General features: G+C 41.6%; 2 protein-coding genes across 2 annotated transcripts; both read right to left on the bottom strand.

Moving 5' to 3' along the window:
* Window positions 1-2,123: 2,123 nt before the first annotated feature.
* On the bottom strand, window positions 2,124-4,983 carry gins4 (GINS complex subunit 4 (Sld5 homolog)). Its single transcript, XM_015972280.3, has 8 exons — window positions 4,597-4,983; window positions 4,392-4,478; window positions 3,422-3,535; window positions 3,240-3,337; window positions 3,078-3,166; window positions 2,882-2,972; window positions 2,661-2,765; window positions 2,124-2,397 (listed from the first exon to the last, which is right to left on the bottom strand). The coding sequence occupies exons 1-7, from the start codon at window positions 4,690-4,692 to the stop codon at window positions 2,669-2,671; spliced, it is 672 nt and encodes a 223-aa protein (XP_015827766.1). The 5' UTR covers window positions 4,693-4,983; the 3' UTR covers window positions 2,124-2,397; window positions 2,661-2,668.
* Window positions 4,984-6,003: 1,020 nt separating this feature from the next.
* Window positions 6,004-18,424, bottom strand: arid5a (AT-rich interactive domain 5A). The gene is made up of 7 exons (XM_054731390.2): window positions 18,296-18,424; window positions 17,065-17,138; window positions 13,245-13,413; window positions 13,114-13,166; window positions 8,041-8,138; window positions 7,795-7,954; window positions 6,004-7,702 (listed from the first exon to the last, which is right to left on the bottom strand). Exons 1-7 carry the CDS (start codon window positions 18,297-18,299, stop codon window positions 6,476-6,478), a joined length of 1,785 nt encoding a protein of 594 aa, XP_054587365.2. The 5' UTR covers window positions 18,300-18,424; the 3' UTR covers window positions 6,004-6,475.
* Window positions 18,425-21,458: the final 3,034 nt, after the last annotated feature.

Raw genomic sequence — 21,458 nt, 5'->3', positions numbered from 1 at the left:
GCAGAGGGCACCATCATCCTCTGCTGCCCGCGGATAACCGGAGAAGGAAGCGATGCCACCAACATCAGCACAACTCTGATGATGGCTATAGTTTTTAGCCGAAACGTTAGCATAACAAGGTAAAGAGCAACTCATTTTTTTCCTGTTTTAAAAAACCCAAACAATGCAGGTTCACCAGGTGTTTTGCTACTAGGGTTTACTTAAATAACAGCCAAAGTTTTAAGGAAAGATGTTGAGTAATATATGTGAATTGGTGTGTAATTACAATATAATAACAGCACTTCAATTACAGTTGCTTAAGAAACAATTCAGTAAGTTTCAAAATAAAAATATTTGGCAAAATCTATTTCAGACACATTACAGTATTTGTAACAGCATGTATTTTCAACTTCAAATCAATTCATTCACATAATTTATTTATACATCTTGAGCTAGGTGAAATTCGGGATACACCCATACACAAATTTGGGTTGATATCAATATCCAACATTAATACAGCTGTTACGGCTGATGATAACCAATACTACATATATTATTTGTATTTCCCTACATCCAGGGAATGAATTACAGAGGCTTCTGTGTAATTATATTATTTTGGTGGTGCCACTTTGAGAATTTTACTGTGGCTGTGTGCAGGATGCAGCTGCCTGGAGTGCTCTGCCGCTCTCAGTCCTCTCCACTCATAAGACCCCCTGGTACGCTGAAAGTCCATATAAAGAATGTAATATATAGAAAGGAGACCTCTTCTTGGACGGCCTCTGGGTGCGTAAACTGAGGGCTTATAGAGGAGCCCTCATTAGCTCGAACCCTGCCTACAGTTTTCTCTTGAAACATACGCAAATGGCAACAAGACAAAAATAACCACTGGTTGTTTCTATTGGCCCAGTTTTACTTAATGGACGGATACAACTATTTAAAAAATGTCTTATATTGGCTAATACCAATATTGATGCCAATGTATCTTGCATCTCATTATTATTGCTTAGGCTCGGCCTTCAACAAGGGGGTCACACACCTGCCCCTGAGGTCAGATGGTTGTAGCGGCCATCCTCGAACTGGATCTGCTCCAAAAGTTAACTAGCTGCAGATGAACATCTGCTATACTTTCCATTTTCTTTAAAACCCATCCAGTGGTTTGTGAAATGTCTTGCCAACAGTCAGGGTTGACCTAATGGTTAGAGTTAAACTAAATAAAGTTTGAAACAATGATCTTGTGTGATTATTAGTTAGATATTTCCATGTCTGTAAGGCTGGTGGAGTTGTAGTTGCTAATACAAACGCTGATTAGCATTGGTGGCCATCCTGAATAAAGTTTGCTCCAAAGTTTAACCAGCTGTTGATGTACATCCAATGATTAAATCGGGAGACTCATTAAAACCCATCATGAGATATTTTGTACACACACATAAGCCATGGCGGCATATCAGGGTTCTGATCGTGTCATGTTGCCGCCACAGGCTGACCACTTATAAATGACCAAAGGCTTGCTGATGCCTCCTCCAATCTGAAGCAAATTGGCGCCATTGTTCTTTTGAAAAAGGCTATAGGCAAAAACGTCATCACCGACCATGCTAAACAGCTATTTATTAATCAAACATAGATTTAGTAGATCGGACATGAGCCGATTCATCAGCAATAGCCAGATAATAGTGAGCAGACCCTCCCCCCCCAGCTCATTAGTTCCAGTTAACTGAGCGATTACTGAGAGCAGACACAATACGCAGTGACTGAGTGACTGCATCATCTTACACAACAATGCTGTTAGAGTAATTATAGGTCAGGAAAGACGACTCAAACATTTTCAGGTTTCAATCTGAGGGGTTTATAAGAATAGTTAATAATCAGGTAAAGTGGACCGCACACGAGATATTTGCTAACACCTAATTAAAACACAATCGTATGGATGGCCATCAATCGAATGGAGTCTATGTAAAACAGCTGCCTTCAGCATGAACACACGCGAACATGCATCCAGACCTAAAAGTGACAGGAGCTCTGATGCCAAGTGAACCGAACTTTTCGCCTTCAGGTCAACTGATGCATTCTGTTACCGAGCAGTGGGATGTCATGCGATACAGCGGCACAGGAAGGAATGTGATTATTAACACAAAAACACACACGACTACACTTTAGTTGTTTTATGATTTAACAGTAAAACATCCAAAAATAGCATCACAAGCATCCCTCCCCACGGTGTCATGAATGTTATCTACATTCAAATCACACAAGTTAGTCCTTTCTCCAGATGATAAAGAATCAGTTTGTGTTTCCCGGTTTTATCTGTGTGGTTTCAACAGACTAAACTGCCTTTTTTTCATTACAACTCCAGCAAAAACAAATATATACAAGTGCTGAAATGTAGGATCTCCTGGAGTAAAAAAACATCCTCAGCAACACCTGCAATGTAAAAATAAGTGTTAGTTGCATTTCGTTGCCCATTGTAATTACAGAACTGTCAATTTTAATCCACAGCCAACCTAAATACTGCAGTTTTCTTTGTTGCCAAGAGATAAAACAGTGGAGCTAAAAATAAATTCAGATTTCACAGCAAAGAGTTTGCTTATGTAACATCTGCAGAGTGGAATTAGCGGATGTCTATGCAAGAGAGGTCATGAATGAGTTAACGAGATGTGTTTTTTTTATAACGGATCTCAACTCACCCTGATTTTCAAATCAGCTGCACCGCTCCGTTTGACACCAGCGGCGCTACGGTGCGGTATCGCATCAAATGCTGCGAGCCCTCTTCCAGATCCACAATATATTCTCTGACAGAAGAGGTGTTATTTTTCAGTATTTATACCTTAAACATGTCACTAGGTGTACAACGACAACACTGCCACCTACTGGATACTGAATGAACAGCAACCATGAGGAGAACTACCTCTGATCGTCGGTTTCAGGCTCCACCAAAATATTTTCCTGTTTCTCCTTCACTCGCAGAAACACAAAGGAGTCCAAGCAAGGCTCGGGCACTGGAATTGGATCAATCACAGGATTTAGTGCATCAGCCCGTGTGTGTGTGTGTTGCAGTAAATGCCACAAATGGCAATTTCCAAGGAAGCAAATATAATGTTTACCTGCTTTGAGCAGATCTACAGTCTGTAAGTTGAGTGGCATTCGCTTCAGCGCTACAGCCTTTAGGTAGGTTTCTGTGTTGGTGTAATACCTGCACACAACATTAAAATTAGTTTTTATTATTAAAATCCTAAATCAAACAGTTGACGTCACTCTATGCTCACTCTTTAGCAAAAGCAAACTCCTCAGGAGAGAGCAGAGATGGCTGTCCTTCCACTCGAGACTTCTCCCTCTCCAGGACGTGAGGAAAGAACTTTTCAATCTGAACACAGACAGCGTGACAGATCAGTGCTTTTTTTAAAGGTAAAAGAGAAACCGCGTAGATCTTTACGTTACTTCGACTGACTTTTTGCAGACGAGAGCGCAGGTAGCTGCTGAGGACAAAGCGGATCCTGTCTATTTCCATTCGGTGGAAGCTGGCTTTGGCATCACCTTTCTTTACCCGTTGCAGGTTTGATTCCTGTTTGGGGAAATGCCACAAAAAATAAATAAAAATTTATTTTAAAAAAAACACTACAAATAACACAGATCTGGAATATTAAAGAGCCACAGTAATCTAATGTCAGGATTCCAGTAGATAAATATCCTGATAGAAGAGAAATAAAAGCAAAAATTTCACCTTGAGCTCTTAGAAGACACAATTTTACACACCCTGGGGTCAAAATTCACTTGTAAGTCGCTTTGGACAAAAGCGTCTGCTAAATACATAAACATAAACATAAATATAAAGGTCAACTCTGAAAATAATCTACTTGTATTAGTTTATTATGTAAAATGTAATCACTGCATTAGTAAAGCATCTCCTTTAAAGTCTAGAGTAAAGCAGAAACAGGAGCTAATGATCAAAACGCTTCGTTTTTTTTTTACCACAATAAGAGAACATAAAGTATTGTTCCCACGCCTGCTTCAACAAACACTTTGAGGTTGTTTCTAGTAATTAGTCAAACACAAATCTGTTTTTCACACAGGATAATCTGACATAATATTTGTTATCGGCAAGCATTTAAATCATCACTTCACTAATCTAATGAATAGTCAAAGCAGTTTAATGTAATTAAAGGCAGAATCAGCATCAATTATTTAAATATAAATCTTTATTTTGATGCTTGTCTTATTGATTAATTTGGTATAACTAATAGAAACTAATCTAAATAAATGTTAAATATGATGTTAGTTTAGTTTCGTGTGTTTATTTTCTCCGGTATGCTCTGCTGTCTACAGCGTTTCCACTAAACAGCCAGCACTTGTTGAACATGAAACTAGAGAGTGATTGTGTGTGTTACAGAGAATCTGAGAGGTATTCCCCAGGTAGTTACCATATGAGTCAGCTGCTCCATCACACACTCCACCACCTCGGACTTGTTCTCCAGCAGCTCTGGGGAGAACTTCTCGTTCAGCCAAGCCTGCGGGTCACAAACACACCTGTAAGGCACAGCTGGCACAACATTAAAGCCAGGAAACAGCAGACCCAAAGACCCACAGTTCGACTTAAAACGTGATAAATCAAATAAAAAGACTCACTTCTTCTAGTTTAGCTATCAGCTCCGCCGGAGTCATGACATCCTGGCTGTCATCTTGGTTGATGTCGCTGCCGTCATCCGACAACGCGTCCGACATGCTTTCACTTTATAAGGTACGCTAATTAAATACTGCTGTTTTAGAAACGATATTGTTTTGGCTTCAAATAACAAAATGGGAAACTTAAATAAAAGTAATAAAACGAGTTTAGCTACACAGTCGTCCCTGAAGCTTCTGCGGTGCAAAATGCTCTTGTTTATTCGCGCCACTGGCGTTCTCGCGAGAGTTGTATTTTGTTCAAAAACCCCGAATTTTGACTGTAAGGCCAAGTCTTTCCCGCAGCCACAAAGATCAATAAAATACAAAAAAATGTAAATAGAAAAAGGCAGTATTTTTGAGATAAGAGAATGTTTTCTTATTTACTCTAAAGTGATTACTCACGTAATATTAGTCAGGTCATTCTGACCTGTCCGAAATGCATAACGAAGGGTAAAAAAATAACAACGCAGGGTTCTCTGGATTTCCTGCAAATAAAATAAAATGTTTTTGAACAAGCTTTTATTATAATAAGGAATTATAATAACATAACAACATTAATAATAGTAACATCAACAACAGTTAATAATAATAATAATAATAATAATAATAATAATAATAATAATAATAATAATAATAATAATAATAATAATAATGTTATTTGTATGGTAATTGTGTTTCATTTTTGATGTTGACTAAATAACATGAAAATAAATATTAAGTGGTCATTCATTACCATAATGAATTAAAATATTTGTTATTTTAATAACATGAAATTGGTAAAAAGCCATTTAAAAAATATGTACCGAGGTTTGCATGTTTTATAAAGCAGTATGTCAGATTTCCCATTCATTTAACAATGTCCAATGTTTATATACAACATTTAGTCTAAAGACATATCTACTTGAATATTGTTTACTATCTGTAGTACCTCATATTCATAGAATGAATATTCAAAATTCTGTCCTCCTCCTACCAGGGCTCAAATATCTCAAAACTATGATTACTGAACTTCCACTAGGTCACCCACGGTCTCTCTCACACACACATGCACACACACACATACATTTTTCAACATACCATCTCTTAGTCAGTCTTGCCCTGCATTTGAAATAAGTTCCATCATCTGCTTGACTTGTTGCATCTGTTTCCAGATAACAGTGGCCTGAGGGCTAATCTCATTTGTATGATTTCCTCTTTCTATTTCCTCCTTATTGCTCTCAGAGCATTTGTTCTACTGATGATTTTGCATTTGCCATGCAAACCTGTTGTTATAGTAGGCCTACTGACAATGAGCACCACTGACCACAGCTGGCACCCATAACTCTGTTCTAAATGAAACCTGCAGGGTCAAAACTGTGCAGATGGAGGATTGTTTTACACTGAAAAGTTTTTATTGCACAGATTTTTGATTGCATTTGTCATTTTTATTTAAATACATTAAAAACAATAACATTTGCAATAACTGTTTCTAGAAACTGTAACACTGGTATTAGATACATAAAGCATTTGTCACTGCATACATTTTTACAGATTTTACCATACAGTACTCAATGGGGGGTAAAAAACAGAATAAAGACAAGTGCAATGGAAGATGAGTGATGTATAACTGATGTTTTGACAAAATGGGATAATGTGAAATAACACCACAGTATGAATATACATCCATCCATCTAAATGTTTGCAATAGTGTAACTGCAAGAGAAATTATGCATAGTTGTTTTTTAAATAATGCACCAACAACAATCCTCTTTAACCATCACTACACCACCTTTATTTATTTTTGAATATTCTCATCATATAGTGAGCAGTGCTTATTTAGGTTTCAGGGCTGCCGTTCAGAAACTCAAAGCTTGTGAGGGTAGATGGGATTCGTTGCAGGTAGGGTGTATCCATATTGAGAATTTAAGAACGGAATGGGGTAGGGATATGGGTAGACCGCTGGTCCGATGAGACCCGGACTTACTGGGACATGTTGGTACATCAGCTGAGATGGAGGAAGTCTCATCCTGTGGTGAAGAAATGCCTGGTTCCCTGGGTGCTGATGCCGAAAGTCTCTCCCTGATTTGTTGTAGCCTGACAGGACGCAGGATGCCGGCAGGGTGCTGGCAGCAGTGGCGGACTGAGACAGACTCTGCTGGGTTGGAGGAAGCTTCTGGGGTATTGTCCTGGATCTCTCCCTCTTCTCTGCATGATAAAGCCAGGGGGCCATGCTGCCCAGCTTCTTTACACCTGTCAGTGTGCCGTCCTGCTGAAGCAGCCTGCTGTGAGGAGTTTTAGAGCTTGGCCGAATGGGAGCAGGTCGTAGGAGCTGCACGGATTTGGGAATGACTTTAGAGAAACTAGAGGTAGATGTTGAGAAGGAGGAGGAAGGGTGAAAAGGATGTGTGAAGTGTTTGCCAGTCATGTTGTGATAAGGCCTCCAGGCGGAGTCTTTAGTCTGGCTTTTGACTGGGCCAGTGATCAGAGACTGGGAGCTGACTTGTGAAACGTCTCTTTTTGGCTCTTTCGGGCGCGGTGGCGTCTGACTGCAGCTCGCGGACTTCTTATCCTTGTTTGCTTTGGTGGTGCTGGAAGAGTTCTCAGTCGACCCAGTGCTTGTTGTTGATTTATCCACATTCACAACTGAGCTGTCCTCTGAAGAAACAGAAACAGGCGAAGAACAGCGTGAGGATGAAGAGGACGAAGGCAGTGGAGAACCATCAGAGGAATTTCCATTCCTGCTGGGAGACACTTGAGCCGGAGACTGGGAGCACTGGATGACGGAAGGCCTTTCCTTGTCCTCTCTCTGAGAAGCTGGCGGCACATTGAGGCTGGCCTGAGCCATCCTCTTCTTCTTCTCTAAAGGAGAGATGACCTCTGCAGTTGAAGAGGGAATGTGCGCCACCCAGGAGCTGGGTGCCGGGACCTGAAGCACGTGGCCGTTGACAGGAGAGCAGAAATCACTGTTGGTTCTGTTTTGTGGAGAGTGGTCTGAGTGGCGTGGGTCAGGGTTGGCAGCCCAGAGAGCAAAGCGGGGGTGCATCATTGCCTCACTCTGGCAGGCCATGTCCGCACTTCTCTGGGTGAGTAACTGCAGGAAGGAACACTTCTGTCATTTGAATTCTTGAAATGTTTTTTTTAACATCTAATCTTCAACTTGCATCAGATGTTTAATTTTGTTACCTCGGTTTCCATTTCTCTCTCTGAATAAGTCTTCTTTCTTTTCCCATCTGCTTTGTTCACCTTCCCCTCCAGGTTTCTCTTGTACGGCTTCCGAGGTTTGCTCTGAGGCAGAGGTTTGTCGTCCTCGCCTTTTAAGTGTCTCTCAAAAGGAAGCACCAGCCTGTCCAAAAGTCAGCAGAATTTTGGCTTAAATCCATCTTTTAGCATCCAGTTAAACCTTTTGTTTCCAGATTGGATCAGCCTCACCTCTCGTAGTGTCTTCGGGTGCAGGTGGCAGCACTGGTGCTGCCTGGGCTTCCTCCCAGCTCATCGTACACTTTCTTCCAAAGACGATGCGTTGTCACCTGTTGGTCAGCACAACAACAAAACAAAATTAATTTAATAATCTTAGGTGTGTTCTTGCTGTGTCTTTGTAAATCCATGCTTTCGTTCTTTTTTAAACACAGAAACAGTTTTGTTTACCTGTTTGTAGCTACGGTTTCGCCGACAGCTGCCGGCTTCTTCAGGCTGACGCTGATGGTGGCGGAGAAGGAAGTGACGCGCCACCATCAGCGTCAGCCTGAAGAAGCCGGCAGCTGTCGGCGAAACCGTAGCTACAAACAGGTAAACAAAACTGTTTCTGTGTTTAAAAAAGAACGAAAGCATTAATTTAATAATAATTAATAAATACTATGTTACATAGTTAAGACATGACAGATCTTTATGTAATGCTACTTCTTAAAATGTCTAACTGACCTTTAGGTCAAAAACAGGAAATTCATGACGCTACACATCTAACCTGGTGTAGATAAGTTGGAGACAGAGTTTATGTCCAACAGGACCGATAAGCTAACGGCTAGCTGGAGTGCAGCCAAGACCAAATGCCTTATCATACCCGACTATCCACCTGAACCAGTTTAGTTGGATGTAAGCAAGTGAAGATCAAGATGTGATTCAGAAAAATGTACACCAAACCGATTCATTAAAGCAGAAATCAGAGATTTCATCTTTCTGTTAAGATGTTTGCTCAGTGGGGCAAAAAAGTATTTAGTCAGAATCCAATGTGCAAGTTCTCCCACTTAAAAAGATGAGAGGCCAGTAATTCTCATTATAGGTATACCTCAACTATGAGACAAAATGAAATCCACAAATTCACATTGCCTGATTTTTAGCCCTTTGATGCATAATGGTCACTACAGTGGACAGGTACTCAAAATTGTTATTTATTTTTTGCTATTAAGCACAGCTGTTGAAGACTTTATTGCATTTGAGCCCCTCCATTTGGACTTCAGTAAGTCAAGCCAACATATTTCATGCTCAGAATGCACGCTGTCCACTGAGGTGGACATGTAATAAATTATTTGTAAATTATTAAATGTCATAAAAAATACTTGTTGAAATTTGTTTCATTCACACCTAAAGATGAATGAAAAAAATTGTTTAAAAAATCATGGTTGAAGATTTCATAATTCATGCATCAAATGGTTAAAGAATTTATTTAGCAAATTATGGTGGAAAATAAGTATTTGGTCTCCTACAAACAAGCACTATTTCTGGCTTTCACAGACCTGTAACTTCTGTAAGAAACTCCTCTGTCCTCCATTTGTTAAAGAGCAAGTCACCCCCAAATAAACTTTTTTTTGCTGATAAACTAAATAAATGAGTGTCTAATCGTGCTGCAGACACGTGTCGTCAATAATTTGGCACTTCAGTGCATCTTAGTTAAAATTTAAATATTCTGCCTAAAACTGGCAGTGTTGTGCCGTTGTCAGGTAAAAACTCTGCACTGTATTTTAATTTAAATCTGCCACCGCTATTGGCTAAGAAGTATGCTATGATGTAAACTGGTACATTATGATGTCACAATGCTGTCGTGAGCCTGAGTGTGTGTGTATTTGTTAGCGGCTCCGCCCTCTCGGTCTGCCAGGCAACAGCATGTGTTGCATTTTTCAAACATGAAGTGGGAGTGGAGTTAAGCCGGGCGTACAATGTGCGACTTTTTCACTCGCAGCGTTCAGCTTCAGCTCAAACTGTACGACTTCCTCGCAGAGCAGATCTCACGAGTCATGTGCTCACACTGTACGACCCAGTTCTCGCATGCGACCTGACTGCTCACACTGTACGTCTGGTACACGTCGGCCCTAAAAATGTGCTAAAAATAGCAGTTTTACTCAACACGTCAGACTTTTTTGTCTTGTCTTGCCTGTTGTCCTTCGGGAGTGCTGCAGGAGGACACACAGGGATTTATGGGGGTTGGATGAGGAAAACGAAATAAAGAAAGTAAATCTGTGTTTTGCGATCAGTTTAATTTGACATGAACACGACAAACACGCTTTCTTGACAATCTTTGTGAGTAAAAAAAATGTGTAGAAACAAAAACGAACAGCGTGTGTTATTAGGGAAATAGCGAGCGACCGGCGTTGATGCAGGATTGCGCATGCGCCGTGAGCGGTTCTGATACTTTTTGGGTCGCAGCTGCTCGCAGCGCCGCTTCAACAGTGCGATACCCTCACGAGGGACGAGCGAAATATTAAACACGCCAGAAGTCCCTGCGACTGCTGATCGGCGGCTGGTCACGTGGTGTTAATCGCCTCTCGTAACCCCCTGAACACTACACGACCGCTCGGCGCAAAACTCGCCCCGATGTCGTGGCTTCTCGCACGACTGGAAAATCGGCTCAAAAAAGAGAAAAAGTCGCACAGTGTACGCCCGGCTTTAGACTCTGGTAGGGGTTGACTTGCTCTTTAACTGTATTAATGGCACCTCAGTAAAAAAAGACACCTGTCCACTAGGGGTTGTGTCAACTAGTCAACTTCACTGCTCTTTAGTGACTTTTTATGCCTGTCATCGACTAGTCACTGTCATGTGATAATGACCGACAAGATGCAGTCCTTGGAAAAGACAGCAGGTGACGAGCCCCTGCACGTTGGGAGGCGACGCGCTGTGCCAGAGCGTCGGTACTGACACCCGCGGTAAAACCGACATTTGACCGAATTGTGACCTTTACCCTCTTGCAATTTAACCTTCCCCTCACCCCCATCCTAATCTTAACCAGCTTCCACATGCAAGGCTCTGATCGTTGATGTGCTCCAGACATCTGCGTCCTGAGCACGGCCACAGTAACATTATCAAATCAGGTGTCGCCACCTCAAAAACAAATTTAACACGTGATCGTTTATGTCAGCTCATTTCCTTTTATGTTTTCTGTCTTTTATTTGTGCCTGATGCGTGGAGCGGAGCGCATCACCTGTTTTTTCCTCCGGTGACGCACCTCACAGGTGCAGCCGGCGCGCAGCGAGCACTCCGCTGTTTTTGGGGTCGGGAGATCTTTTAGAACTGCAGTTCAAAGGTAACTCATGAGGTGAATATATATGAACCCAGGTAGCAGTTTTTCTTTAGGATTGAGAGGAGATGCAGGAAGATAATAAACAGAGACAGGATAGAAAAATAGTTAAATACAAACAAGTTAGTTTTTGTACCTGGTGGTTGCAACAAACAGACACCAATGAAGGTAATCAGAAGTGAGGAACAGAAAATGAAATTATTATTTGAATGTTTAGAGCAGCAGGAACTCTGAGAGGCTGCAGGCGCATCAGTGAGTTTGCGGCCGCTGCACAGGGGGAGGGGGGAGAGGGCTGAAGCAGAAACTACCGTTGTTAAAAGAGATGTGGGCCCAATTTTAATTGTCAAAAGCTCCTGCTACCCCTGCTTAGGCCACTACAGGTGCAGGCCCGAATGAAGTTTGCTAGAGAGCATCTGGTTGATCCAGAAAGAGACTGGGAGAATATCATATGGACAGATGAAACCAAAATTGAACATTTTGGTAAAAAATCTACTTGTCGTGTTTGGATAAAGAATACTAAGGTGTATCCAAATAACACCATACTTACTGTAAAGCATGGGGGCGGATACATCATGTTTTGGGGCTGTTTTGCTGCAGAGGGACCAGGACGACTGATCTGTGTAAATGAAAGAATGAATGGGGCCGTGTGTCGTCAGATTTTGAGTGAAAACCTCCTTCCATCAGCAAGGGCATTGAAGATGAAATGTGGCTGGGTCTTTCAGCATGACAGTGATCCCAAACACACCGGCCGGGTAATGAAGGAGTGGTTTCATAAGAAGCATTTCAAGGTCCTGGAGTGGCCTAGCCAGTCTAAAGACCTCAACCTCAAAGAAAATCTTTGGAGGGAGTTGAAAGTTTGCGTTGCGCAGCAGCAGCCCCAAAACATCACTGCTCTAGAAGAGATGTGCATGGAGGAATGGGCCAAAACACCAGCAACATGGGTGTGAAAACCTTGTGAAGACATACAGAAAACATTTGACCTCTGTCATTGCCAACAAAGCGTATATAACCAAGTATTGAGGTGAACTTTCGTTATTGATCAAATACTTATTTTCCACCATAATTTGCAAATAATTTTTTTTAAATGTGATTTTCTTTCCTAATTTTGTCTCTCATAGTTTAGGTTTAGCTATGGTGAAAATTACAGGCCTCTCTCATCTTTCTAAGTGGAGTAACTTGGCTGACTAGATACTTTAGTCACCCCAATGTATAATTTTAATTGTAGAGGTGCATGAATAAGAGACGCTGCTTACAGCTGTGCGACGGAAGCAGGGGGAATGGTTTATAGGTGTAATCCATTTTTTCGTTTGCGTGGTGCCATCTGAGGAAAAAGCTGCTTTAAGTGGAATTTTCTCCAAAACCATCACACAAAGTAATTTGTGACTAGAAGAGTCGCCCCCTGCTGGCCTCTAGAGGCTTTTAGTAAGCTGTGCACTAAAAAATAAATTAATGATTACTTCTCAGATCAGTCTGGATATCAATCAAATTTCCTATCAAAGTAAGTCATTTTTGTGTATCATGCGGTCGAGCGTCGGCGTATCTGCTCTCAGATCAAATGTATTACAGGAAGTTGACAGCTGGTCACCCAAGTTTTCTTTACGGAAACAACACTTTCATTTTCAAGCTGTGCGAACACGTGGGTGGCCCCTGTAGCTGTGTTTACACCCTGGGACATGATGTTGGTGGTCAGCTCTAGTCTCAATATGTCTTCGTCATTGTCGTCGTCTTCCTCCGCTTATCCGGGTCCGGGTCGCGGGGGCAGCATCCCAACTAGTCTCAATATGGTTCCATGTAAAGATGAGTTTCACCCACAGAGCATACGTAGGTGACTTCAAAGGCAACAGAGTGCGATACTCTGAGAACTCAGCAGCTTTTAGGCCCCCTCAGAGGTAGAAACCGCCATGTTAGCATTACATGACCTACTGATCATTCACTAATAGAGACTAGTGAACATTAAGGTCTTAAAATCTAAAAACAATAAAAGTTATAATACTTACTGATTCATATCCTCCATGTTTGTCAACAGCTTTGTAGATCATCCACAGATCAACTGCAGTTAATAAAGAGAACGTGTTTAAATCCAAACTCTTTTATTGTTTTGTTCAAAGAGCAGATGATGCTAACTCACTCTGTTTGAAACCCAGATGAGGGATCCTCTCTATGGGTGTGCCTTTTTCCTTCATGAAGGAGTGCAAACGAAACACAAACGTCTTCTCATCCATCTGCACCAGACTGGGCCTCACTTCTTCTTCACATTCAGTCGTTGAGTTGTGAATTTCAGTGACAGAAGGGGAAGTCTGGTGTTTGGGAGGGGAAAAAGAAACAGATGCTTTAGAGAAAAAAGTACACCAGAACAATTAATCTCTCTTCAAATACCTCACAGCCCAGATACACAGTACAGAAACCTGGTTTACAGTTGAGCGTATGATATTATAGATGGGAAAGAAGAGTCACAGTCATCTCAAAACACAGAAAAGCTGAAATGAAACATGAAAATCAGAGAATAGGGTTTTACCGCTAGTTTCAATAGATAACCGCTACACATCCTGTCTGGAGAGAAAGCTGCAGACTTGTGGGGTTTTTGGTCTAGAGCTGTCAGTCAACGGTGACATGAATGTCACTTCAAAAAACAAGCTTAGGACAAAAGAGTTACTGCAATCTGTTAAATGCACAGTGTAGCACTGACAGATGCCACGGTTTGCAGTTTTCTCTATGAAAGTTTAAAAATGGCTTATAAGGATGTAAAACTGTTGCTGCTTGTGGTTTGAAAGAACAATTTAAAGATCAAAAAGACAAATGCTAAATAATGAGCATTCTCAAGTTTATACAGAAACAGACTTGATTATATTGCAGTAAATATATAGTTCAGTATTACAAAAGCCTACAGTAACAATCGTCTGCTTCCTGTTCTAGAGAAGGAGTAACATTTGCTAACGGGGTGATTACAACATATCAAATTTAAAAAAACATAATTAAACCATGTTTTTGTTTAAAGTAACAGCTATTTGTTTCTGACCGTGTCCTCTCCTTATCTAATATGCAGCTTTGCATATTTCTACCAAAAAATTCATAAGTAATCATGACCGATTTGCATCAAATATTTCATGAAGTAACGTAAAAATGAACATTAAATGTTGGTAAATGGGTTGAGACCTTGTGATTAGCTGGAAACACTTACACAGAGGATCAACATTGTTGTTGGGAATGCACACACACGTTTACATTGCTATACTTGTGGGGACCTGTCATTGACAATCCATTTTTGGGACTCCACTATGCCTAACTCTAACCATACGATAACCAATACTGGACAATTCCTAACCTTAACTAAAAGTTAAAACACAACACACCTTCAAAACCAAGTACTTGGGTTTCTATCAATGTGAGGACCAGCCAACCACACCGGTGCGCGAAGGTGCGTGTTCCAACCGGTTCCAACCCACAGGAGAGGAGGGAGAGAGGAGGTAGACAGGAAGTGGACCACAGGGACTGAACTGGTGTTTTTGAGCTAAACTGCGGTAAAAATGGCTGTTCGTCCTCATTGTCAAAAGTGTACCCCCCCCCCCCCCCCCCACACACACACACACACACACACACGCGCGCGGCACTCATGCAGTATTTTAAATGTATTAAGCCTACAATTTATTTTTACTCAGTAAGGGATATGATTTAAAATGTAGCAAATTACTTTTTTTTAAAGTAAAAGTACAGATTTTAAAAACGACTTAAAAAGTATAAGTACACATAAAAGCTTCTCAATTACAGTAATGTGAGTAAATGAAATTCGTTACTTTCCACCTCTGAGTACAAAGTACAAACACACACAGACACACATGTTTGCTTTGCTACACTTGAGGGGCCCTCTTATTGATGAGCTGTTTTAGGGACTGCATTATGCCTAAAGCCTAATTTAAAGTTCTCCATCAGCTCCACGAGGGAGAGACATGCACGCACGGACGGACGGACGGACGAAGACAATTTGCTCTCATTCTTCTCCGTCTCCTGGGGAGTGTTGCAAAGCAATTCCCCGCCAGGACAACGGGGCGTAGCGCTGTTCTGTGGTATCCTGTCATGTATCTGGTCCAAGAAACTGTGTTTATATTGTGTTTTTTTTGTATTTAAGAGATGTTTTGACACGGACTAATTTGTCATTTATCCTCCTCCACCTCTTCATGTGCTCGCCACCTCTAAACCCACGTTTCCCGTCATTACCGTCCACAAATAAAATGCTTGCTGCGTATCTTTTCACTCCTCCAGTCACGGGGGAATAAAACGTTCATGTTTTTAGAGTTTTTCCGTGAGGTATTCTTCAAGCTTCTCCACATCTGCCGCTAGATATCCTCGGCTCTCTATGTTTTTGAGGACGCAATGGCGGCACTGTAGACGACAGCGGTGTCCTGACCAATCACAAACTTGCGTTCTCCATCTCAACAGACTGATGTTTACAAAATAGAGCTCGATAATGGCCGGATAATGGCGTTGAGTGCGTCCATCCCTATGCAGATGGAGAAGTATAAATTAGGCTTAACCCTAACCCTACCATAACAATATTGGACTATTCCTAATCTTAACTAAAAGTTAAAACACAACACACATTTAAAACCGAGTATTAGGGTTTCTATGAATGTGGGGACCAAACAAATGTCCTCCCAATTTCAAAATGTCCTCATGTTACAAGTTTGATGAGAAAAGATTTCCTCAAAATGTACAAACACACAAACACTCACACAAAGGTGCAGTAATCACATCAGCTACTGGAGTGAAAATGAAGATTTCATATTCAGACTTGAACTCTCACCCTGCAGCTGCTCTAAACTATGTCAGCAGGCTGGATGTGAGCAAGGGACCGCGGTGGATGCCGCTGTTTTATTTTGGATCATCACATCGAGAAGCTGCTATTTCTGTGGCCCTCATTGAACAACAAAACAGCGCAAGGCGCTTTCATATTGAATCGAGTTCCTCTATGTGGTTCCTGGTTCCGAGAAGCAAACCTCTAGAGTGAGTAATAGTGAAGGTGCACGGCGCTCATCAAGATAGCCCAGACTGAGTCACAGCTCAGGGGCCAAAACTGGCATTCCCAGCTAAGTGAGACAAAATGCATGACTTTCCGTACTGTGTAGACTAGCTTTGCCCAACCATGTCGTTTATCTGCAGAAATTAGCTCATAAATGTAGAAAAATGATACAAAATGGTGCATTTTAAAAATCACAGAAGGATATCAAACACATCATAAAAAAGATTAAAATCTTGCATGAAATTAATCTGCATTCACAAACGCTGGCCTGTTTACTTTCAGTCACTGTGTTTTCACTCTGATTCACAAAAGTTTCAGGTTCACACATCGGTAGTTAGCTACAGGAAACGTCTGCGCTGAATGTGCCAAGCACACTGTACCCCCCCCCCTGCAAATCTCACTCCACACCACTCACAGAATATCATTGTGAAACTTTTGGTTTACTTAAAACACATGAATTATTTGGGGGAAAACTGTGGGGGTGATGATGTCAGCGTGTTGATATGCGATTCTCGCAATGACTGTCAGTGGTGTTCAAGAGTGATGCTATGTGGAGGGCAGGAGTCACCACAGAAACCTTTCAACTTACACCGGCCTTGGAAATTTGATGAGCTATTTTGTTGCTTCTCATATTGTAACGTCAGTTACCAGAACACCAGATGTGAGTTTCTTTTTTGTGCAAACATATTACAGCGCATCACATCTGTGCACATGCTTTTTTAAATGATTCCTCCTAGAATACAAAGCAGAAGCACGCTGGTTGTTACTCATTTCACAATAAGGCCTGCATGCACACCATCAGCACTTCAAACGGGTGTCTTAAATAGCACGAAAAGGGGAAATGAGAAGCACAGAAGATAAGTCATCCTGAGAAGTCATATCTGGAGACGCAGATTAACTGTAAGTGATGGAAACCGCCTGGCGGGAGACCAACCTGATCTTCCCGCACCTGCTCCTCTTCATCACTAGCCGATGTTTGTTGGGACGTTTCCCTCTGGTCCTCTGGAGCTTCTCACACACAAACACACACACGGAATACACAAGAAGAAGTAACTTCAGTGGGCGAATTTGAATTCAAAGAACCACAAAGAAGAAGTTGTGGCACTTCTTCATTTCAGGAAACAATTCTATTTATAAACAAAAAAACATTAACATCTTTTGTGCAGCTTAGGTGAGAATCAGGTGATTATTTAGCGCGCGCGCGCCCACACACACACACACACACACACACACACACACACACACACACACACACACACACACACAAAGTAATCTGTAGAGCATATTGTTTGACTGAGTGGGATATAAAACCACACGTTGCAAAACCACTTCCTGCTCCAGAACACAACCGCTTGTTTACTGAACTGTCTGGTATTGTAGCACTACTGTAAGAGAAGTGAAGCACATGTGAACGGGATTTTAGCACATTCCGCTCGGCTTGCTTTCCCACCTTTCCTCACAAAGGTCAATATTGAGAATAATTTGCATTTTAGGGGAAACTAGACCACAGATGTTGAAAGTCACCAGCCAGGCTGTGAGTTGTGATTCTCAGAATGAGACGGCTTTCTTCAACCAACTGTTGTCTCAGAATGTCTAAGCCCTCCACCCACAGTTATATCAGAGTTTTGTTGTTAGTGTGTGTTTGTGTGCGTGTGTGTGTTTGTGTGTGTGTGTGCGTGCGTGCGTGTGCGCACACAAAACCAATATGCTTCTCTTTTGAGATCACATATTTCCTGTGCTGTGGCTTAAACCTTTAATTCTGCTTTCAGTAGCCTCCAACTTCTCCATTATGAATCCGATGAAGAAATATTTTTAATACTAATTTTACGCAACAGGTAATGATGAGAACTGGGTTTAAACTCGGTGTGTTTACCTGATTCATGATTATTTATCAGTCTTTATACTTAGTTTTTTTCCTTTTCAAATAAAAACATTTCAATATAAAATTACAACTTAGTTTTTTTCCTGTCTGTCTTTCATTAAAACGGAGGAGTATAAAACACACACACACACACGCACGCACGCAAGCACGCACGCACGCACGCACACACACACACACACACACACACACACACACACACACACACACACACACACACACACACACACACAGAGAATTTAACATAAAATCTGATAAAAAAGTTAAACATGAAAATAAATCTCACCCATTTCCAGAAGTTGTCTTCTAGTTTTAGCTTCACTGCGTTCTGTGACAACAATTCATGCAACAGCCTCTTCAAATTGACACCACGGAATAGGAAGATGTCTCCGCAGGACGGTTTCATTGGTTGACTGATGGCATGACAGCAAACGAGGCAGGAAAACACCCCCCCCCCCCCCCCCCTTGCTCTCTTATCTCACAGTTTCTGTTTTCTCCGTTTCATCTTCTCATATTCTAGCAGAAAGCAGCAGGTGTGCTAAATTCTTGGGTAAAATACTTCACTCCGGATAAATTTGGTACTTTTGGGGAGATTTGAGCTGATATTACAGATTTTGAAGATACATTCAGGTACAATTGGGGAAAAAAAATCATTTCATTTATTTCACTCAGTAATTTTAACACAGCAGTTATTTAAATAAACACGTAAAAGTGGAATATAATAAGTATTAACACTAATTATCAAAGATAAATGAGATTCAGCATGTTTCTCAAAGGAATTAAACATAAAAGATGACACAAGGTCTGCTCTGAAATTCAGCAAAATTACTGATTTTGGGGAAGTGAAAGCAACACTCAATCTATGTCCAAATAAAGGTTTAAAGACTCAAATGTCAGTATAGCATGTCCTGGATCTCCACTAAACTACTTTTCAACGTGTTTTTATAAATAAGGGAAGAAAAACCAAACCAGTTTCTGCCACTGAACACCAGTATGTGAAGGCTAGATGCATGGAAGAGGACATTAGATCCATGGTAATAAAATAAGCATGAATGTGTTGAGTGGATCTTGCACAACCAAGTTAAAGTGCAGCAGACTTGAAGGGTTCATATTCTAGCTGCAAAATAGTTGAGATTTCTGTCAAGCTGAAAACCTCCAAATTTTAGGGAAGAGGGAATGGACCACTTCTGTAAAACGCAGCTTGGAGATATTGGTTAAAAATGAAATGTCAGAACACGCAGAAGCAGCCATTTGCAGTTCAGATGAGCGGGTTACTGACGGTCGTCTGGGAGTCGTCTCCAGAGTTTGAGCAGAGTTTTTCAAAAAAGTGTTTTAGTATTTTTTCAGCATTATTTGACTTTTTTTTTCACACCAAGTAAAGTCGGCCTCTGACACGATCCACATTTCTTCTGCTTGTTTTTGATTGGTCTCAAAAGAAGGGGATGCCCTGTTCCTCCATCTGCTGCGGATAGAGAATGACATTTAAACAACGATTAACATCTAAATGTCAAAATCACCAAATATCTACTAACTGTCCTGATCTTAGAAGGGAGTTTTTGTTGTTGTTGAAGAACCTGTTCGAGATCAGGGCAACAGTTTTAAATAAGCAGGAATTTACTCAGAATAAAACTTGAAAATTAAAACATTAAACTTGTAATAAACATTAAAACAATAGAATGATGAATCTGTAATTTCTGAATCTGTATCTTGATTTCTTGTAATTGTGTCAAAATGTTCAGCAGAAATCTCGTGAGAAATTTTCTTTCTTCTGTAGCCAATATGGAGAAGATGAGTAAAAACAGGCTTTAAAGCTGAGAAAATCCCCAGCTACTCATCTTAGACTTTCACTGACACAAATGGCCGAGGTCGGCCTGAAAACGACGCTGTCTGAATGAGAATATCCAAATTCCAACATAGAAAAGGTTTCCTATCTGAGGTGAGTCACTTTCCTGGGAACGGCCTCCTGCAAATAAGAAACTGAGTAAAATTGCTGCTGTGGTCGACGGTCTGACAACACGACATCCTTCTGAGTATTTTATAGTCACCAATAAAGCTGAAGATCTGCGGGAGTTTATATTCTCATCTTCACAGATCATTTAATGTTTGAGAGACTTTATCTAAAGTTAATATTTATATTAGAAAAGATCCCATTACCTAGAACTATGGAAACTATCAAAAAAAAACTCTTTGAAACAAAAACAACTCAGATTTTACATGATTTAACAAATAAATCACACAAATATTGACATTTTGTGAATTTTTGTTAACATTTTTTATGCAAAAATCAATTTGTTATGCACGTTTGCCACGTCTCTCTTGGTACAAAAGGGTAAATCTATCCATCCATCCATCCATCCATCCATTTTCATCTGCTTATCCGGAGTCGGGTCGCGGGGGCAGTAGCCTAAGGCAGGAGGCCCAGACTTCCCTCTCCCCAGCCACTTGGGCCAGCTCCTCCGGGGGAATCCCAAGGCGTTCCCTGGCCAGGTGAGAGACATAGTCCCTCCACCGTGTCCTGGGTCTACCTTTAGGTCTCCTCCCGGAGACATTGGACATGCCCGGAAAACATCACCAGAGAGGCGTCCAGGAGGCCACCTAACCAGATGCCCGAGCCACCTCAACTGGCTCCTCTCAATGTGGAGGAGCAGCGGCTCTAGTCCGAGCCCCTCCCGAATGACCAAGCTTCTCACCCTATCTCTAAGGGATAGCCCAGCCACTCTTCGGAGAAAACTCATTTCGGCTGCTTGTATCCGCGATCCCGTTCTTTCGGTCACTACCCAAAGCTCATGACCATAGCTGCTTCACACTCGGCTGCGAACCGCTCCAGCGAAAGCTGAAGATGATGTTCTGATGAAGCCAACAGGACCACATCATCTGCAAAAAGCAGAGACCTGATCCTCAGACCACCAAAACAGATGCCCTCGACACCTTGGCTGCACCTAGAAATCCTGTCCATAAAGGTTATGAACAGAATCGGTGAAAAAGGGCATTCTTGGCGGAGTCCAACTCTCATTGGGAACGAGACCGACTTACTGCCGGCAATGCAGACCAAGCTCTGACACCGGTCATACAGGGACCTAACAGCCCGTATCAGAGGGCCTGGTACCCCATACTCCCAGAGTACCCCCCACAGGGCCCCCGAGGGACGCGATCAAACACCTTCTCCAAATCCACAAAACACATGTAGACTGGTTGGGCAAATTCCCACGCACCCTCCAGGATAACCCCAAGGGTATAGAGCTGGTCCAGTGTTCCACAGTCTGGACGAAAACCACATTGCTCTTCCTGAATCTGAGGTTCAACAATCCGATGGACCCTCCTCTCCAGAACCCCTGATTAGACCTTACCAGGAAGGCTCAGGAGTGTGATCCACCTGTAGTTGGAACACACCCTGCGGTCCACCTTTTTAAATAAGGGAACCACCACCCCGGTCTGCCAGTCCAGTGGGA

Source organism: Nothobranchius furzeri, chromosome 17 (genome assembly GCF_043380555.1).
Source record: "Nothobranchius furzeri strain GRZ-AD chromosome 17, NfurGRZ-RIMD1, whole genome shotgun sequence".
Taxonomy (NCBI): Eukaryota; Metazoa; Chordata; class Actinopteri; order Cyprinodontiformes; family Nothobranchiidae; genus Nothobranchius; species Nothobranchius furzeri.
Note: the sequence above shows the minus strand (reverse complement) of the source record. Positions and strands in the feature narration are given on the sequence as shown.

Coding starts and splice junctions, on each gene's coding strand:
- arid5a (XM_054731390.2), bottom strand. Junction 13,167..13,244: donor TCATCTGGGTTTCAAACAGA/GTGAGTTAGCAT, acceptor TATTAACTGCAG/TTGATCTGTGGATGATCTAC. Junction 7,955..8,040: donor ACCCGAAGACACTACGAGAG/GTGAGGCTGATC, acceptor ACTTTTGGACAG/GCTGGTGCTTCCTTTTGAGA.
- gins4 (XM_015972280.3), bottom strand. CDS start 4,692: ATGTCGGACGCGTTGTCGGATGACGGCAGCGACATCAACCAAGATGAC. Junction 4,479..4,596: donor TGATAGCTAAACTAGAAGAA/GTGAGTCTTTTT, acceptor TGTGACCCGCAG/GCTTGGCTGAACGAGAAGTT. Junction 2,973..3,077: donor TGTAGATCTGCTCAAAGCAG/GTAAACATTATA, acceptor ATCCAATTCCAG/TGCCCGAGCCTTGCTTGGAC.